Source organism: Typopeltis vanoorti, chromosome 11, assembly GCF_054136105.1.
Source record: "Typopeltis vanoorti isolate ZY-2024b chromosome 11, IOZ_Tvanoo_1.0, whole genome shotgun sequence".
NCBI lineage: Eukaryota > Metazoa > Arthropoda > Arachnida > Uropygi > Thelyphonidae > Typopeltis > Typopeltis vanoorti.
The window spans coordinates 71,306,606-71,321,449 of record NC_143559.1 but is presented as its reverse complement, the minus strand read 5'-3'; the positions used below and the strand labels follow the sequence as shown (position 1 = coordinate 71,321,449).

The window sequence follows — 14,844 nt, the reverse complement described above, 5'->3', positions numbered from 1 at the left end:
TTAATGTTAATCCGAGTTCTTTTTTTTATGTAGTGATATTACATTTTCAAATAAATTCCACACAAGTCTAACAAATTTTGCATGAAAATCAGCAATAAAAACAGGTGGGAATATGTTAGTTTATTTTAACAGTATTGGTATTAATTACAACACAGAATGATAAGAAAATAATATTTATTCACTTATTAGTTGATATTTCGCTGGTATCCAGCATCTTCAGAGCCCAAGAACAGTTTGTCACAGTACACAAAACAACAATTTGGTATAACAGAGACTAGTTTTAAAAAAAAAAATTGCAACGGACAACACAAGGAACTAAAGTCCTAATTGGCGCAATCTATGTTGGAAAAAGAGAGAAAACAACTATTAATTAGATCTTAAAATGACCGTCTCCCACATTTTTGGTAAATTTATACAGCTGCTGTTGATTCCAAAAACAATCTCTCTGACTTATGACTTCTGTGTAGCACTTTTTTCTTCCATTTGTGAAGGGGTATCCAAGGCATGGTCTGCTATACCTGACTTTCCATAACAATAGTGCCGAATGTATTTTTTATTTTCACCAAGGCAGAAGTCAACAGTTCTTCCTATCTGTCCATAGTAAGCTAGGTCACAAGAAGGGGCACTTCATGAACTCCTGGATATGATGAAGAGAGTTTGTCATTAGGTGAACAGATGACAGTTGTCAATTTGACATATGGTTTAATTATGGTGTGTAGTTGATATTTATTAAGTACTCTGGATATCTTTTCAGATGTGCCTTGAATGTATGGGATGGTAACAATTTTGCTGTAGTCTTGTGATAGGCAATGGATTTCTGGGGAGCTATTTTTTCTATCCTATGGGGATTATAGCCATTGGTTAAGAAAGTGTGACAGGTAAGTGAGTTCAGTGTCATTGGAATAGATAGCTCTAGCTTTTATCACTGAATTCATAGGAACAACAGGAAGAACTGTTGACATCTGCCTTCATGAACATAAAAAAATACATTCAGCACTATCATTATGGAAGGTCACCATGCTTTGGATACCCCTTCATATAGGATCAAATGGAAGAAAACAAAAGTGCTACATAGAAGTCATAAGTCAGAGAAATTGTTTTTTGAATCAACAATAGCTTTAAAACATACTCCAAACCTTAAGTATGGTTGTATAAATTTACTAAAAATTTGGAGACAGTCATTTTAATACTTGTTTTCTCTCTTTTTCCAACATAGATATAACCAATTAGGACTTTAGTTCTTTCTGTTGTCTGTTACGTTTTTACATTAGTCCCACTGTTATTATTATAAAACCTCCATGTAGTCAAAAGACTCATTCTGGGAGGTCCCACTGTTACATATTATTCCTCTCTCCATGCAGAAAACCTGCTCCTCACCCCTTTGCTTCCACAAATGACCTCTTGTTCTCTCCCTATCTTCACCCATTCTATGCAAAACTTCCCTGACATTAATGTGGTAATAACCTCGTAACAGTTTATGTCCTGATCATATCCCCTCTTCTCCTTCTATCCACCAATTTCTGCAAATTGCATTTTCTTAACCTGTCTTCATACTCAACATTCCAGAAACCACCCTTAGTCAATCATCTCTGGACCTTTCCCAATACATCCTCATCTTTTTGAAAACCAGGTGACCAAATCTGTGCACAGCAATCCAAATGTGGCCTGATCAAAGCCTTATACCAAATTGTTGTTTCATGTACTGTGACAAACTGTTCTTGTGCTCTGAAGATACTGGATATAATACAAGTGAAATATCAGGTAATAAGTTAATATTTTCTTTTCATTCTGTATTGCATTAAATACTGTTAAAATAAACTAACATGTACTGCCAATACATAAGCCTTTCTACTTGTGTTAGGTAGGAATATGGAAAATATCAACTTCATCTTGGATGGGCAAACTTATAGAATAGCTTAAAAATAGTTCAGCTATTTAGGCAGAATTTTTAGTGGAACTGGTGAATATCTTCCATCCCAGAATGGAGCTTTTCAACTGAAGGTAACATACGTGGCCTTGCATAATGTAGGAAGGTTTTTTTAGTCAAAAAGAAAAAATCTTTTCCGATGCAAAGCTCACAACAGCCAGAATATACATGCCATTAATAAACAAAACAAAGTGTGGAGATTATTATTAGATTAAGGTTATAAGTTATTTAGCCATAGCTACCATCATTTTTTGATATACATCTCATAGCACAACTTAAGTTTATATTATTATTACTAGCTTTACTATCCACAGTTTTCTTCCAAATTAATCTACCATTTGTCAGGCCTCCAATATAGTCAAATCTCACATTTCAGTCAAAGGTACCACTAACTGCATCAGTCCACTTTTGACTAAAAGTGGACTGATGCAGTTAGTGGTACCTGCAAAGTCAGCATGCAAAATCATCTATATATATATATATATATATATATATATATATATCAGCATGCAAAGTCATCTATTTCGACCGAAAATCTACAAAGTAGTTTTCTGGTCGAAAAATCTACTGTTTTTGCTGATTTATTATTGTATATAAATTTATTCAAATGATTTCTCACCATCCTGACTTGCTTATTTTGTTATCTATATTTCATTTTCCATCTTTAGCTAAAAACTGTGCCTATATACATACATGTATACAGGCAAGTAAGTTTCAATATCTAATTTCCCAGTTTGAAATCTGCCATTTATTCAAGAAATTTATCTTTGTTTAATGTTTTATCTTCTTGGTTGCACCAATATGTTGGCACTATTTCTGCACTACTTCTACTAACTCCACCTCTTTTCCTATTGATGTTTTCAAATGTTGACAGTGCCAATCTTCAATTTTGGTATGTTTGAAGTTGTCCCGGCAGCTAACTTTTTCTTTGGCCTGGCTCCCGACAAAATCCACCTAAAAAAAACTTCACTGTGTGAAAAAAGAATAGTTTTTCCCATTCTGTACTCAAGTGATAATGAGCAACTACACAGTGTGGTAGAAATAATTTAACTAGTATGGTAATACAAACCGCTTTTTTTCACTTTTGCAAATTTGCTTTGTCTAAGTATATCTTGAATATTTTTACCCCAGGAGTATAATGGAAATGTACTTATTATTTCTCCAAATATCAACAGTTCACTTAAAGTTGCTTCATAATAGTCTACCAAGAAATTGTGATTGATATCTTGCTCAGGCCTGTTACAAATCTCAGATTCTCCCTTTCTTTTAGTGTTGTGTGGTGATCAGCATTCATTTTAGAAATTATGGACTTTACAACTGTGTTATTAATAACTCTTTTAATTTCCTGACGTTTCGATCTTCATATTAAGATCATCATTTGGAGCATACACAAATATACAGGACAAGCTGAGTTACATTACATACAGTAAGCTAGAGAAACAATGATTTGATCAAAGGTTATTCTACTGGCATGTGTATATTGGCCAGTATCCGTCCGTTTTCGGTAAACAGTGAAGGAAAGATTGCCAGAAGGAAGAATTGTGACAAGTGTATCTAGAAACGGAAGTGTGTGTTGTGTTTTTCAATCTCAATTGTGAACTGTTTTTGTGTTGTTTGTTTAGGTGGCTAAGGAATGTGTCTAGTGTCTGGCGACCATGGGACCAGATTGCAAAAACATCGTTTTCGACTTCCTTTAAAACCCAAAGTCTGGCTTAGTTGATGATGTTTTTGCGATCTGGTCCCATGGCTACTAGACACTTTCCTTAGCCACCTAAACAAACAACACAAATGCATATAGTTCACAACTGAGATTGAAAAACACAACACACTTCCGTTTCTAGATACACTTGTGACACGTCTTCCTTCTGGCAATCTTTCCTTCACTGTTTACTGAAAACCGACACATACTGGCCAATATATCACATAAACTCCTACCACCACCCAACACAAAAACTAGGTGTCATTAATACTCTAAAAAACAGGGCTCTGAAGATCTGCTCCAGTGAACAACCACTGAAAGATGAATTTAAAGTTATCAGCAATACTTTTCAAAAAAATGGTTACAGCCAAAACACTATTAACAAAATTCTCTACAAGACTTCAATAAAAAAACAAACGCAAACCAGACTACAATAAAACTATAACCATTACTTACATTAAAGGGGCATCAGATAAAATAAACAGAATACTACCAAAATACAACCTCAAAGCCACCTTTAAACCTCCTGCAAAATTAAAAAACCCACTCAACTCATCCAAAGACTCACTCCCTCTGCTGGTCCACCCTGAAGTATACGTATTTATTGCACCTGTAACATACCATATATAGAGGAAACAGGACGCACAATTCCTATCAGACAAAAACATAAACGACACATTAAATATAATAATTATGGTGAAGCTGGTGGCCTTTCTGATCATGCCTTGAAAACCTTACATAGAATTGACTGGAAAAGCACTAGTTGTCTACATCACACCAAAACATGGTATGAACGCAAATTTAAAGAAGCCTGTGAAATTATTATCAACCACCCCAATCTGAACAATAATGATGGTCTAAAAATCCCAAACATATGGAAGGCACAACATATTCAGCCCACGGAACCTTCCTCTCTAAGAGTAACTATAAACAGACTATAGATAATCCAGGATCCTAAATCCAAAATAACAATTGTTACCGAAAGAAAACTATCTGTAAGAAAGAATGTTTATTCATATAATTATTTTTTTTTTCACTAGAGGTCATGCCAATAGAATAACCTTTGATCAAATCATTGTTTGTCTAGCTTACTGTATGTAATGTAACTCAGCTTGTCCTGTATATTTGTATATGCTTCAGATGATCTTAATATGAAGATCGAAACGTCGGGAAATTAAGAGAGTTATTAATAACACGGTTGTAAAGTCCATAATTTCTAAAATGAACTCAGATTCTCCCCAATTAACTAAAAGTTTATTTTATTATATTTCATTGAAAATTGTATATGCACATTTATTTGGTATCTCATTAATAGGCCAAGTGCCTATTAATAGTCTCACAGTAATATCCATATACGATCAGCAGAGAAAAGATTTTATAGGTTTGATTCTAGTCACTGACTAGAGGAAACTTTTTTTTTCAACCATTTATCCAGTTATTTGATTTTTCTTTGTGCTGGTTAGTAGAAAATAAGTTACAGAGCTCATATGATGTCACACAATAACATTAATTAGGAAATCAAAATAGAAGCAATTGTTTGCCACACCTTTGTGCACTTTTTGTCTATGCCTTATAGCCAGAAATCACACTAATCTTCTTGCAATGATGGCAAAGCTAACCAACAACCGATTTCCGAAAAGTTTGGGCTAAAGAGCATAACCTTTTTTATGTGGTTATTAGTAAACCTATAACACATTTGTACCATGGGTGGACTAAGGATCCCCCCCCCATTTATATATATATATATATATATATATATATGTAATGTTTTAATTTATTTTTATATAGTCAGGAAACCCTGCTTTTAAAGGCCAAACATGGAACTTTATTCGAGCCACTTCAGGCCTCCAATAAGCAGGGCGGTGGTCTCATACCAGGTGATGAAATTCACCTCCCACCTAAATAAAATCACAAATGGCAGGATTCAAAACCCACAACCTATTGGTTGGAGAGCAGATGCAGTAACCACTAGGCCAGGCTGACAAATTCTATAGCATAATGTAATTACTAGGCTTAAATTTGAAATAAAACTTACCAGATGATTTCAAACCACGGTGTGACTCTCAAATATGTAATTACTAAAATTTTTAGCCATTCACCAGAATGATTAGCAAATTTATGCAATTTACCACTGATTATTAATTTCTAAGTTTGGAGGTAACAATTATATAAAGATTTCTATCTCAGATCAAAAGCCAAAGTTGTTTTTTTTTCTTGCAAATCTGTAGGAAGTTCGTTTAATGTTTATTCACCATACGTTACACATAGTACTATTACAATCTTGTATAATACACACATTTTTCATGTCAAAAGCTATTTTTGCTTTAGTATATATTCAAGAGTGTTTTTATTAATGAACAAAAGTGTCTTAAAAATGCACAATTCAGAAGCAGCACATTATTTTAAAACAGATTTTAAATATTTTATAGGCATTTTCCATCTGAGACTCTCTCCCATTACCTTATGAAATTGATAATTTACTACTGCACAACTACCAGTTGTCTAGAAAGTCAAATCCTGTCTTGGGAATAGTTGCCTAATGAAGATAAAAAAAAGAACAATTACATTTAATTAATGAAATTCATTCTGAAAAAAAATATTAAATTAAAATTTATTGCACTCTGAAAAAAAAAGGATAATAAAAAAAAAGAAATACTTAGTTGTAAAACAACTACCTTTAAATTCAGTAAATAAATGTACTCACTCAATTTCACATTTAATATTTCTTTTATCATGTGTGTATAAATAATTAGCCAGGGAAGGGTCCAAGTTTTGACAGACTTAAATCAAAACATCACTACAAACAAAACTTGATATACAGGTAAACAAACAAGTAAATCTATACCTTTCCCATTTAGAGTGAATAATTGACTAGTATCCAGCTAGTATAACACAATCTGGATATATACTGGAGATTCAGTAGTATATTTACCTGAAACACTTGCATTTATCCATTTCATTTGGTAAGTGTATGATAAGTAATGAAATGTCTCATCATTTATATTGGAGTTAAGCCCACAATGGTTTTTTGTTGTTGTTGGTTTGTATAATTTATTTATTTATATATCATTTTTTTTTTTTTTTGAGGATGGTGTTTTTGAAATTATTTATGATGAATTGCATGGTTCGTTTATGTTGAAGAGGACTACAGATATATAACATGGATGAAAGATCTGTAGACATGCCTTCTCCCTTTCTCCCCACACAGAGCACCTAGTCCATTGTTGCATGACACTGACAATTTTCCTCTGCATACCACTATACTTGGAATCCCAAAGACCACATAAATTAGCAGCAGGTGATTTGTTAGCTGCTTAGGAAGCCTACTGATGCATTACTATCAGGTTCTGTGTGTGTGTGTGTGTATATATATATATATATATATATTTTTTTTTTTTTTTTGTGCTTACCGTTCAAGCCTTGAGAAAGCTAGACAGCCGCTAGCAAAACTGGCAGGCGCCATTATACGAACATACATAGTAATTAAAAAAAAACCTATGGTTACATAAATAATAATAAGTCATATTTTAACACGTCATGACCAAATATGAATACTTTAAGAAGTATGCTGACATTGCATGACAGATGCCATACCAAGAGATATACTGATATGACTTCCAATGAGATGCAAATTACAGAATGTATATTTCTCATATCCTATCTTCCCTTGTTTAGGTTATCTACATTATCTATTGCAGCTGTAGTGTGGTGTAGTTATGCAGATACTTCATTCAAACTTTTGTTAGGATAAAACACGAATGAAAACAAGACCACAGTTTCTTGTTAAGTATAACATGCTTTCTAACTTAGAAGAAAAGTTGTGAGGATGCTGCACATGCAAATTTTTATTTGCTTCTAGCAGACAAATATATGGATAAAAACAAAACTATACTACTCATTTTGCTTCAATTTGCTACAGTAGACTGGAGGAAGATGGAATTTTAGAGAATGCCAACATTTATAATAAAAATTATCAAGCGACTGATGCCTAATGCGGCTTGAAAATGTTCTATGAGCTGGAGACTAGGGTTTCTGGATTAACTAATCCTTAGCCTACCCACAGTACTTAGGTAACACAGGCTTACAACCATTCACAGATGGAATTTAAAAAAATATATATATATAACACACACACAAACACAGGGTGGCCATAATTAAAGAGGATGTGTTCAGAGCCCTGTAGCAAAAAAAATGTAATGGACAAAATTCAACCAAACTTGGTGTAAGACTCTGGAACATGGAACACTTAATGCACAAATTTTGCAGTTCAGTACTGTTTCCTATAAAAACCAATAATGCATTCCAACAAAGTAAACAGCTACCTTTGTGAACAAACTTTTTCAGCAAATAAAGTGTGTGTGTGCACGCACATGCCAATGCATAAAGTATCTGTTAGTAAATTTCTTTTTTTTTTTTTATCAGCAAGTAACATTCTGATAATTTTCAAAGTTTTCAGAAATTGCCTCGAAATTTATTATGTGCTAACATCTGAAATATTTGTGTGTATCTTTTGCATTATACAATACAGCATTACATAGGTTAGCATATTTTTATATTATATATATATATGTATACACACACACATACTATATAGTGACTGGCCTGTGGAACTGTTTTAATTGTGTACTCACAATGTTTTGCATACCCATAGAGCAATGGGTATGCAAAAGGAGGGCAGAACCAAACCTTGTTCTGAGGACCACTGCAGGCATTCAATATGCAAGGCAGTGGTGTTTCACAAGGTAATGAAAATCATCTCCAACTTCCAGATTCTAGTTAACATTGTCTCTAACTAAAGAAGATTTTGGTGATAATACTCACTAGGTTAGTTAGTGAAGCACAAAACTCTTTTAAGCAAATGTCAACCCCACTCATATGTGGTATAGCCTGCTTTAATAAATGAGGATGTGATGACCGAGTTTCAGGAGAATAAATGATCCCACATTCAGATGAAATGTTGAATATATATGCCCAATCTAAGGGTTACAGATAGCACTCTTGTCATCAGACTTGCTCTGTTATGGCTAATAACCAAATCAGAAGACTCATCTATTACTTGTAAGTCTCATACAAGTAGAAACCAGATGGATGGATGGATAAATTGAAAATTAGATCAAAGGTAAGAAACTGAAAACTGCATAAAGGTACAACCAAAATGTCAGAATTTTAACACAGAAAATTAGAAGAATAGCATATAATGATGAAAAATTGAAGAAAATACTAAAATAGTATTTTCTCCAATTGCCATAATTGAAATAAAAAGGTATTATAGAACTAAATGATTATATTCACATATACAGTGGAGTAAATAAATCAAAGAGCAAGACCCATACTAATGATGTCTAAAAATTGGAATAGTTATAAATACTGGAATGGAAAAATAGTAGATAGAAACAAGATTAAAAAATACAAAGAGAAAATATTGTGTTTATGCACCTAGAGGGAGGGGGGGAAGAATCCGAGGGATTTTTACAAACTTCAACACATAAAAAAACTATTGAAACCATCTCAAAACAAGAAGTAATGGTGAAGTCATATTTATCTATCTATATGAATTGCCAACTCGTATAGGTAAATACAGTGGCGTATTTAGGTATTTCCTGCCCCTAGGCCCACAGAAAGTGCCATCCCCCCATATTTAATAAACATGTTGATTTACATGCATAACCTATTTATATCGTAAATTCGTAATATAAATATAATTACAAAAATGAGAGCCCGGAAATTTCCGCCACCCCTCAAAATTTGCCACTCTAGGCCCGGGCCTATACCTAAATATGCCACTGGTAAATATGACTTCTCCATTACTTCCACCTTAGTATCACTACCTCTGGGTCTGGCTCCCACTTTATTGAGACCTCAATAAAGGTCGAAACCAATCTGGGTAGTGGCACTTCCCTTAATGCATAGCATTATACATGTCCGCAAGGAAATGTGCTTTGCATTATGGGAGATGCTAAGGCAAGTGATGAGAACTTATACCACCTTTACCACAAGTTGCTCCAGTCCTGAAAGTATTTCAGGTGCAAACTTTGTTTGCTAACACTTGGATAAAGGATAAAACCCAATAATTAGTACCGATCTTCACAGTATTCTTGAATGGAATGAAAACAATCTAGTCAACTGTGATGCTTCCAAAATGCAATTTTGCTGTAAAAAGACCTCAGATCTCCACTTACTTTTGATAATGCTCAGCTCAATAGTCAAGACCAAATCTCTCTCTCTTCTCGGACTGACTTTTTAATCAGTCTGAGAAGAGAAAAGGTGGGGCACATAAAATCTCCCAAAAAATTCTTGATGCTTCAGAAAAGGACAGTCCTGATGATAAATGTCACTTTTCTGTTCAGACACTATCCCACAGAAGATCAGTTCCTGCATTATGTCTCTAATATGGCCATTGTTCAGCAGAATTAGCATCCATTATGCCTCCTATTTCTGCCAGATTTACAGCTACTCAACATCATTTTACAGTTGGACTGCATACTCAGCAAACCTGCTACTCCCAGTCATCTTCCATTCCTTCAACCTTAATTCTGCAGAACAGTCTCCCTCATGAAGCATTTCCAAAGGACTATAATCTTCAACAGTTTAAGAAGAATATCAACAGATGACTTATTCTCAAACTGTTGAAGATTATAGTCCTTTGGAAATACTTCATGAGGGAGACTGTTCCACAGAACTGCAGAACAAAATAGTTCGCACAGTATTCACTTGCTATAGGCTCTTCTGGCTTTCGTGTGTGGGATAAATATCATATATATATATCAACAACCTGATCCATGAAACACCTACGAAAGACTTTTTAATAGTATAAGGGGGATTGGAATGCAAAAATCAGAATATATATATAGGAAGGAATTGTCGACACCCTTTGGATTAAGAAAAACAAAAGATAGGTATGAAACAGAATTTGCTTTGCAGAATAAATAAATCATCTAAAGTTTGCTGATGATATTGATCTTATAGCAGAAAACAAATCAGACCTTCATCTACAAAATCAGCTTATATTCTTAAAAAATATGGCTTAGCCATAATTATCCAAAATTAAAAAACAATGGCAAATATATGTGATTCTGACCAAGAAGAAAGTGCTGTACCAGAAATTGAAAAAAAATCCTACTTGAGAATATACTCATAGAAGTTGATCAGTTTAAATATGTAGGCAATATTTTTATTAAAGAAGGAAGATCAAAACAGGATATTAGAACAAAAGTTGCAAAAGCAACAACGGCACTCCAAAAACTAAAACCACTATGGACAGATAAACTTACAATTACAAATGGATTACAACTTATTGACACACTAGTTCATAGATGGCGAACCTATGGCACACGTGCCAGAGGTGGCATGTCAACGATTTACAGGTGATATCCTTTTATATGCTTATAAATTATTCAACCTTTTTTTTTTTTAATTGTTACAATACGTACAAGTTAAATTTTATTTTACACAAAAAAAACTAAACTAACCAACAAACACAAAGCCTACTGTAGGAACAAGGCCCAGCAGCTGAAAACTATAGCTGATGTAAAGAACTAGGTTTAGTCGCCAAAACTTTTCATTATTTAAAAGCTTATTAATTAATTCAAGTTTATTATTTTTAATATTTTTAGCATACGAAAAGTCACCAGCTGCAACTTTGTCAAAACGCATGTCTTCTAAACATATGATATTAAGAGTAACATGGCGGTCATATCTGCCGGGCATCTTCCTACAGTGGGCTGTGAACAAATACAATTTTTCTTTGCCTCAGTCGACTCATTGTAGATCTGGGTTTCTCAACCACTGGGCTCTGGCATCAATTATACTGGGCTGCGAGAGGTTCTTCTGAAATTTGTCATTTTTCATGAATAAATATTTTATAGTGGAAATATTCTGAGGAGAATATAATATTCATGAATGTAACAAAAAGCTCAGACCCAGAACAACTAAATAACATCTATGTAGGAAATGTCAGTGACGAAGCAGCGTATTTTTAAACATGGAAGTGTTCATGAGTGATCGGGAATTTTCAGACATCGAAATCTTTCGACATTCGGAAGTTCGTTGGCTGTCCTGCAGTGAAGGTCACAAGAGGTTATATGAACTCCGAAAGGAAGTCGAGCTATTTCTAATTAATAAGAAAAGTGACCTGTCCCGTTATTTCCAGGATAAGAAATGGGTAGGCAGGCTGGCATATCTCAGCGACATATTTTCTTACATAAACGAGTTAAATTTAAAACTTCAAGGTCCAGATACAACAATACTTAATGCTTGGAATAAGGTCGAATCACTCAAAATGAAACTGAAACTCTGGCTTAATATGATTGCAGAAAGAAATAATGAAATGTTTCAGTCGTACTCAGATTATATTATGGAAGCAGATGATTGCTATGCACACAATTCAGTATCAGATGTTGTTGCAGCCCACTTGATGTTGTTGTCGTTTGAAGTTTTATCCTGAACATGAGGATCCCAGGAGGCAAAATACATGGAATGTGAATCCCCTTCGTTGAACACAAAGAGACAGCCCTCTGCCATGAAGAAACTCTTCAAGTTATTGAATTATCATCAGACAAAGGACTGGAAAGTATTTTTAATTCTATGAGTAATTCGAAATTCTGGATAAGAATGAAAAATGAATATCCAAATTTATATGAAATATCAATGCGATTTCTTCTTTGTTTTTCCACCATATATATTTGTGAAACTGCATTTTCTGTCACTTGCTTATAACGAAATAGACGAACCGCTTGCAACTTTCTGACAGTCTCCATTTGGCTATCACTTCAATTCATCCCAGAATTAATAAGCTAACGGACAGAAAACAGCAAGAAAATTCTCACTACCATAACTAAAACTTCCAAAAACTCAGTTGTAGTAAAAGAAACTAAGTTTAACTTTTTCAATAAATTTTAATTACTGCATTAAAGTGATGCGTTTTTAAATTCAAAATATTAATTATTGTTGGAACTAGTGTTTAAAATTGAGATTCATACATTTTAAATTGTTAAATTACATACTCTGCATATATAAATATTGGGCGTGTGTATGTAATAATACCGTATATATTTGAATATAATTCTCACTTTTTTTCCCATAATTAAAGCTAAACATTTGTAGCGAGAGATATATGCAGAGATTTTCAGAAACCCAAACAGTGAAATCTTCCTTCCCATTATTCCAAGCAAAAATTAACATTAATTTACAAGACTTGAGATACATAAAGAACAATCCTTCATGAATGACTGAGAAGTGAAAGCATACCGCAAAACAGAGAGCAATGGTAGGCCAATATAGATAAAGCAGCTATGAAGACATGCATATGATTGGTGCGGTATTAAAAAAAAAAATCGCACGACTCAAAGATAAAAGCAAGCCGACAATTTTTGAATTGAAATACTAATTCTCTACAACCAAATCCCATAACATCTGCAACTGTCATAACAACACTCTCTATATATTTCTTAGTTTTAACACATTCAAGACGGGATTTCATTTATTGTTCCGACAGAACTTCTCATTACCAGGGGGGGGGGGGGGGGCTCAACTCACACAAAGTTTCAACCCTTGATTGATTTTTTATTGCTGCTTGTCTGCGTTTGAGCTGACAGAGGAACTCACACAAGCATTATATGGCATGTTTCAATTCATGGTAAAATTTTATGTGAAGTTAGCCTTTATGATCTGTCATAATGACATCGAATAATGACTTCTAGCCGAATAGAGGCAGAAGAACACCAATCTTATATTGAATACTTTAAACCTGAAAAGTCTCTGGATTTGCAGAACATGCCATCTTCACTAGACACAGAGTTCATTGGAGAAAGGCAAGAGTTCTTCACAAAAGTCAGTTTCTCATGGAATGCCTTTATAAAGAAACATGTGAAACTCTACTTCATTTTCCTAACTTAAACAGATCCGACGGCTTACGTCTATCCCCTTTATGGGAGATAGTACTTACAAATCAGCTAATCTTTCCTAACTTTGTATTGTAATATTTCCTAACTTTTTTTTTTTTTTTTTTTTTTTTTTTTTTTTTTTTTTTTTTTTTTTTAGGAAAGTTATTGACCTTTTTAGTTATCTTACACCAGCTACTTAGGTGGCACTTTTTGGAATTGTCAGTTATTGTTTAATTTGAGCTTAATGTACTGAAGATGCCTGTGACACACAGGCAAAAGTTATACCATTAAATAATCTTTGTACGTGAGTTTTTTCCGTTATTAATTTTGTATCGATATGTCTACTTACGGTATACCTCTTTTAATACTTATATTTAAATATATGTTGTCATATTGGAGATGGGGGCTGTTTGCTAACATTCAGTCTGTCAACTGCAGGCCTGGGTTGTCATCCTTATTGTATCTCCATAATGCACTGTGCGAGTTGAAATCCACAAGGATGATGGTAGGATGAGGAAGTGCAGGGCTAGGCCAGTCAAGTAGAGAAGGCTTATATACATTGTATATTGAGAATTTGTCCAGTTGAATACCAACGAAAAAATCACTTTACGAATATTCCAGAGATTTGGAGAATCTTTCCAAATTTGCTTTTGCGTAGATCACCAGGCAATGTCTTTCATCAGGTTTATCAGTGAGAAGAATGTAGCCAGGAAATGACAATATATCTTTGTAAGGTGAGTTTCTTGCAGGACTACAATGTCTACTTTATGCTTGGTAAGACTATTATTTAGTATCTCTGATTTTTATCTAGTGAATCCCTCAACATTGAACGGAGGATATTCAAGCAATTCAAGCAATGTTCTTGTTTGTTTCACCTTAAAAATTAATGAAAACAACCGAACGATACAGAAAGAGGAAAAAATACATTTATTACACTTGCTAATTTTTTTTTTTTTTTTGTTACCTAGAATCTTCAGGGCACATTTATAACTAGACAGATATATACAGCATTGAACTAAGTAACTGTGGAAAACACTGAAAACAAAACAAATGTCCTTACATGCCCTCCTCTCCTCTACGAGCCAGCTAACCATAAAGTTAATATGGAGAAGTCAGGTTATGAGATCTCCAAATGATAGTTCCCCCAGATATTTGGTAATTTAATGCAACCATATTTGTTAGGTTAGGAGAGTGCTTCATACCTGATGTTGATTCTAAAAATAATCTCTCAGTTTTCTCATTTTCATCTCAGTCATCTCATTTTTGATGTTTAGCACTAATTCAGTTCGTTTAGATCACATCACACTGAAGATTAGAACAAATTCAGTCTGTTTAAA

General features: G+C 33.8%; 1 protein-coding gene across 2 annotated transcripts in view; it reads right to left on the bottom strand.

The window, feature by feature from the left end:
- The window catches only part of LOC150101718 (uncharacterized), a 75,702-nt gene that overhangs the window by 21,386 nt on the left and 39,472 nt on the right, over window positions 1-14,844 (bottom strand). The window contains exon 4 of one of the 2 annotated variants that reach the window (XM_090399989.1): window positions 6,087-6,162. In XM_090399989.1, the coding sequence (XP_090256115.1) occupies window positions 6,118-6,162 (45 nt within the window). In that variant the 3' untranslated portion in view covers window positions 6,087-6,117. Of the gene's footprint in view, window positions 1-5,849; window positions 6,163-14,844 lie in introns of those variants that run through there. The other variant, XM_090399988.1, reaches the window with a different exon arrangement.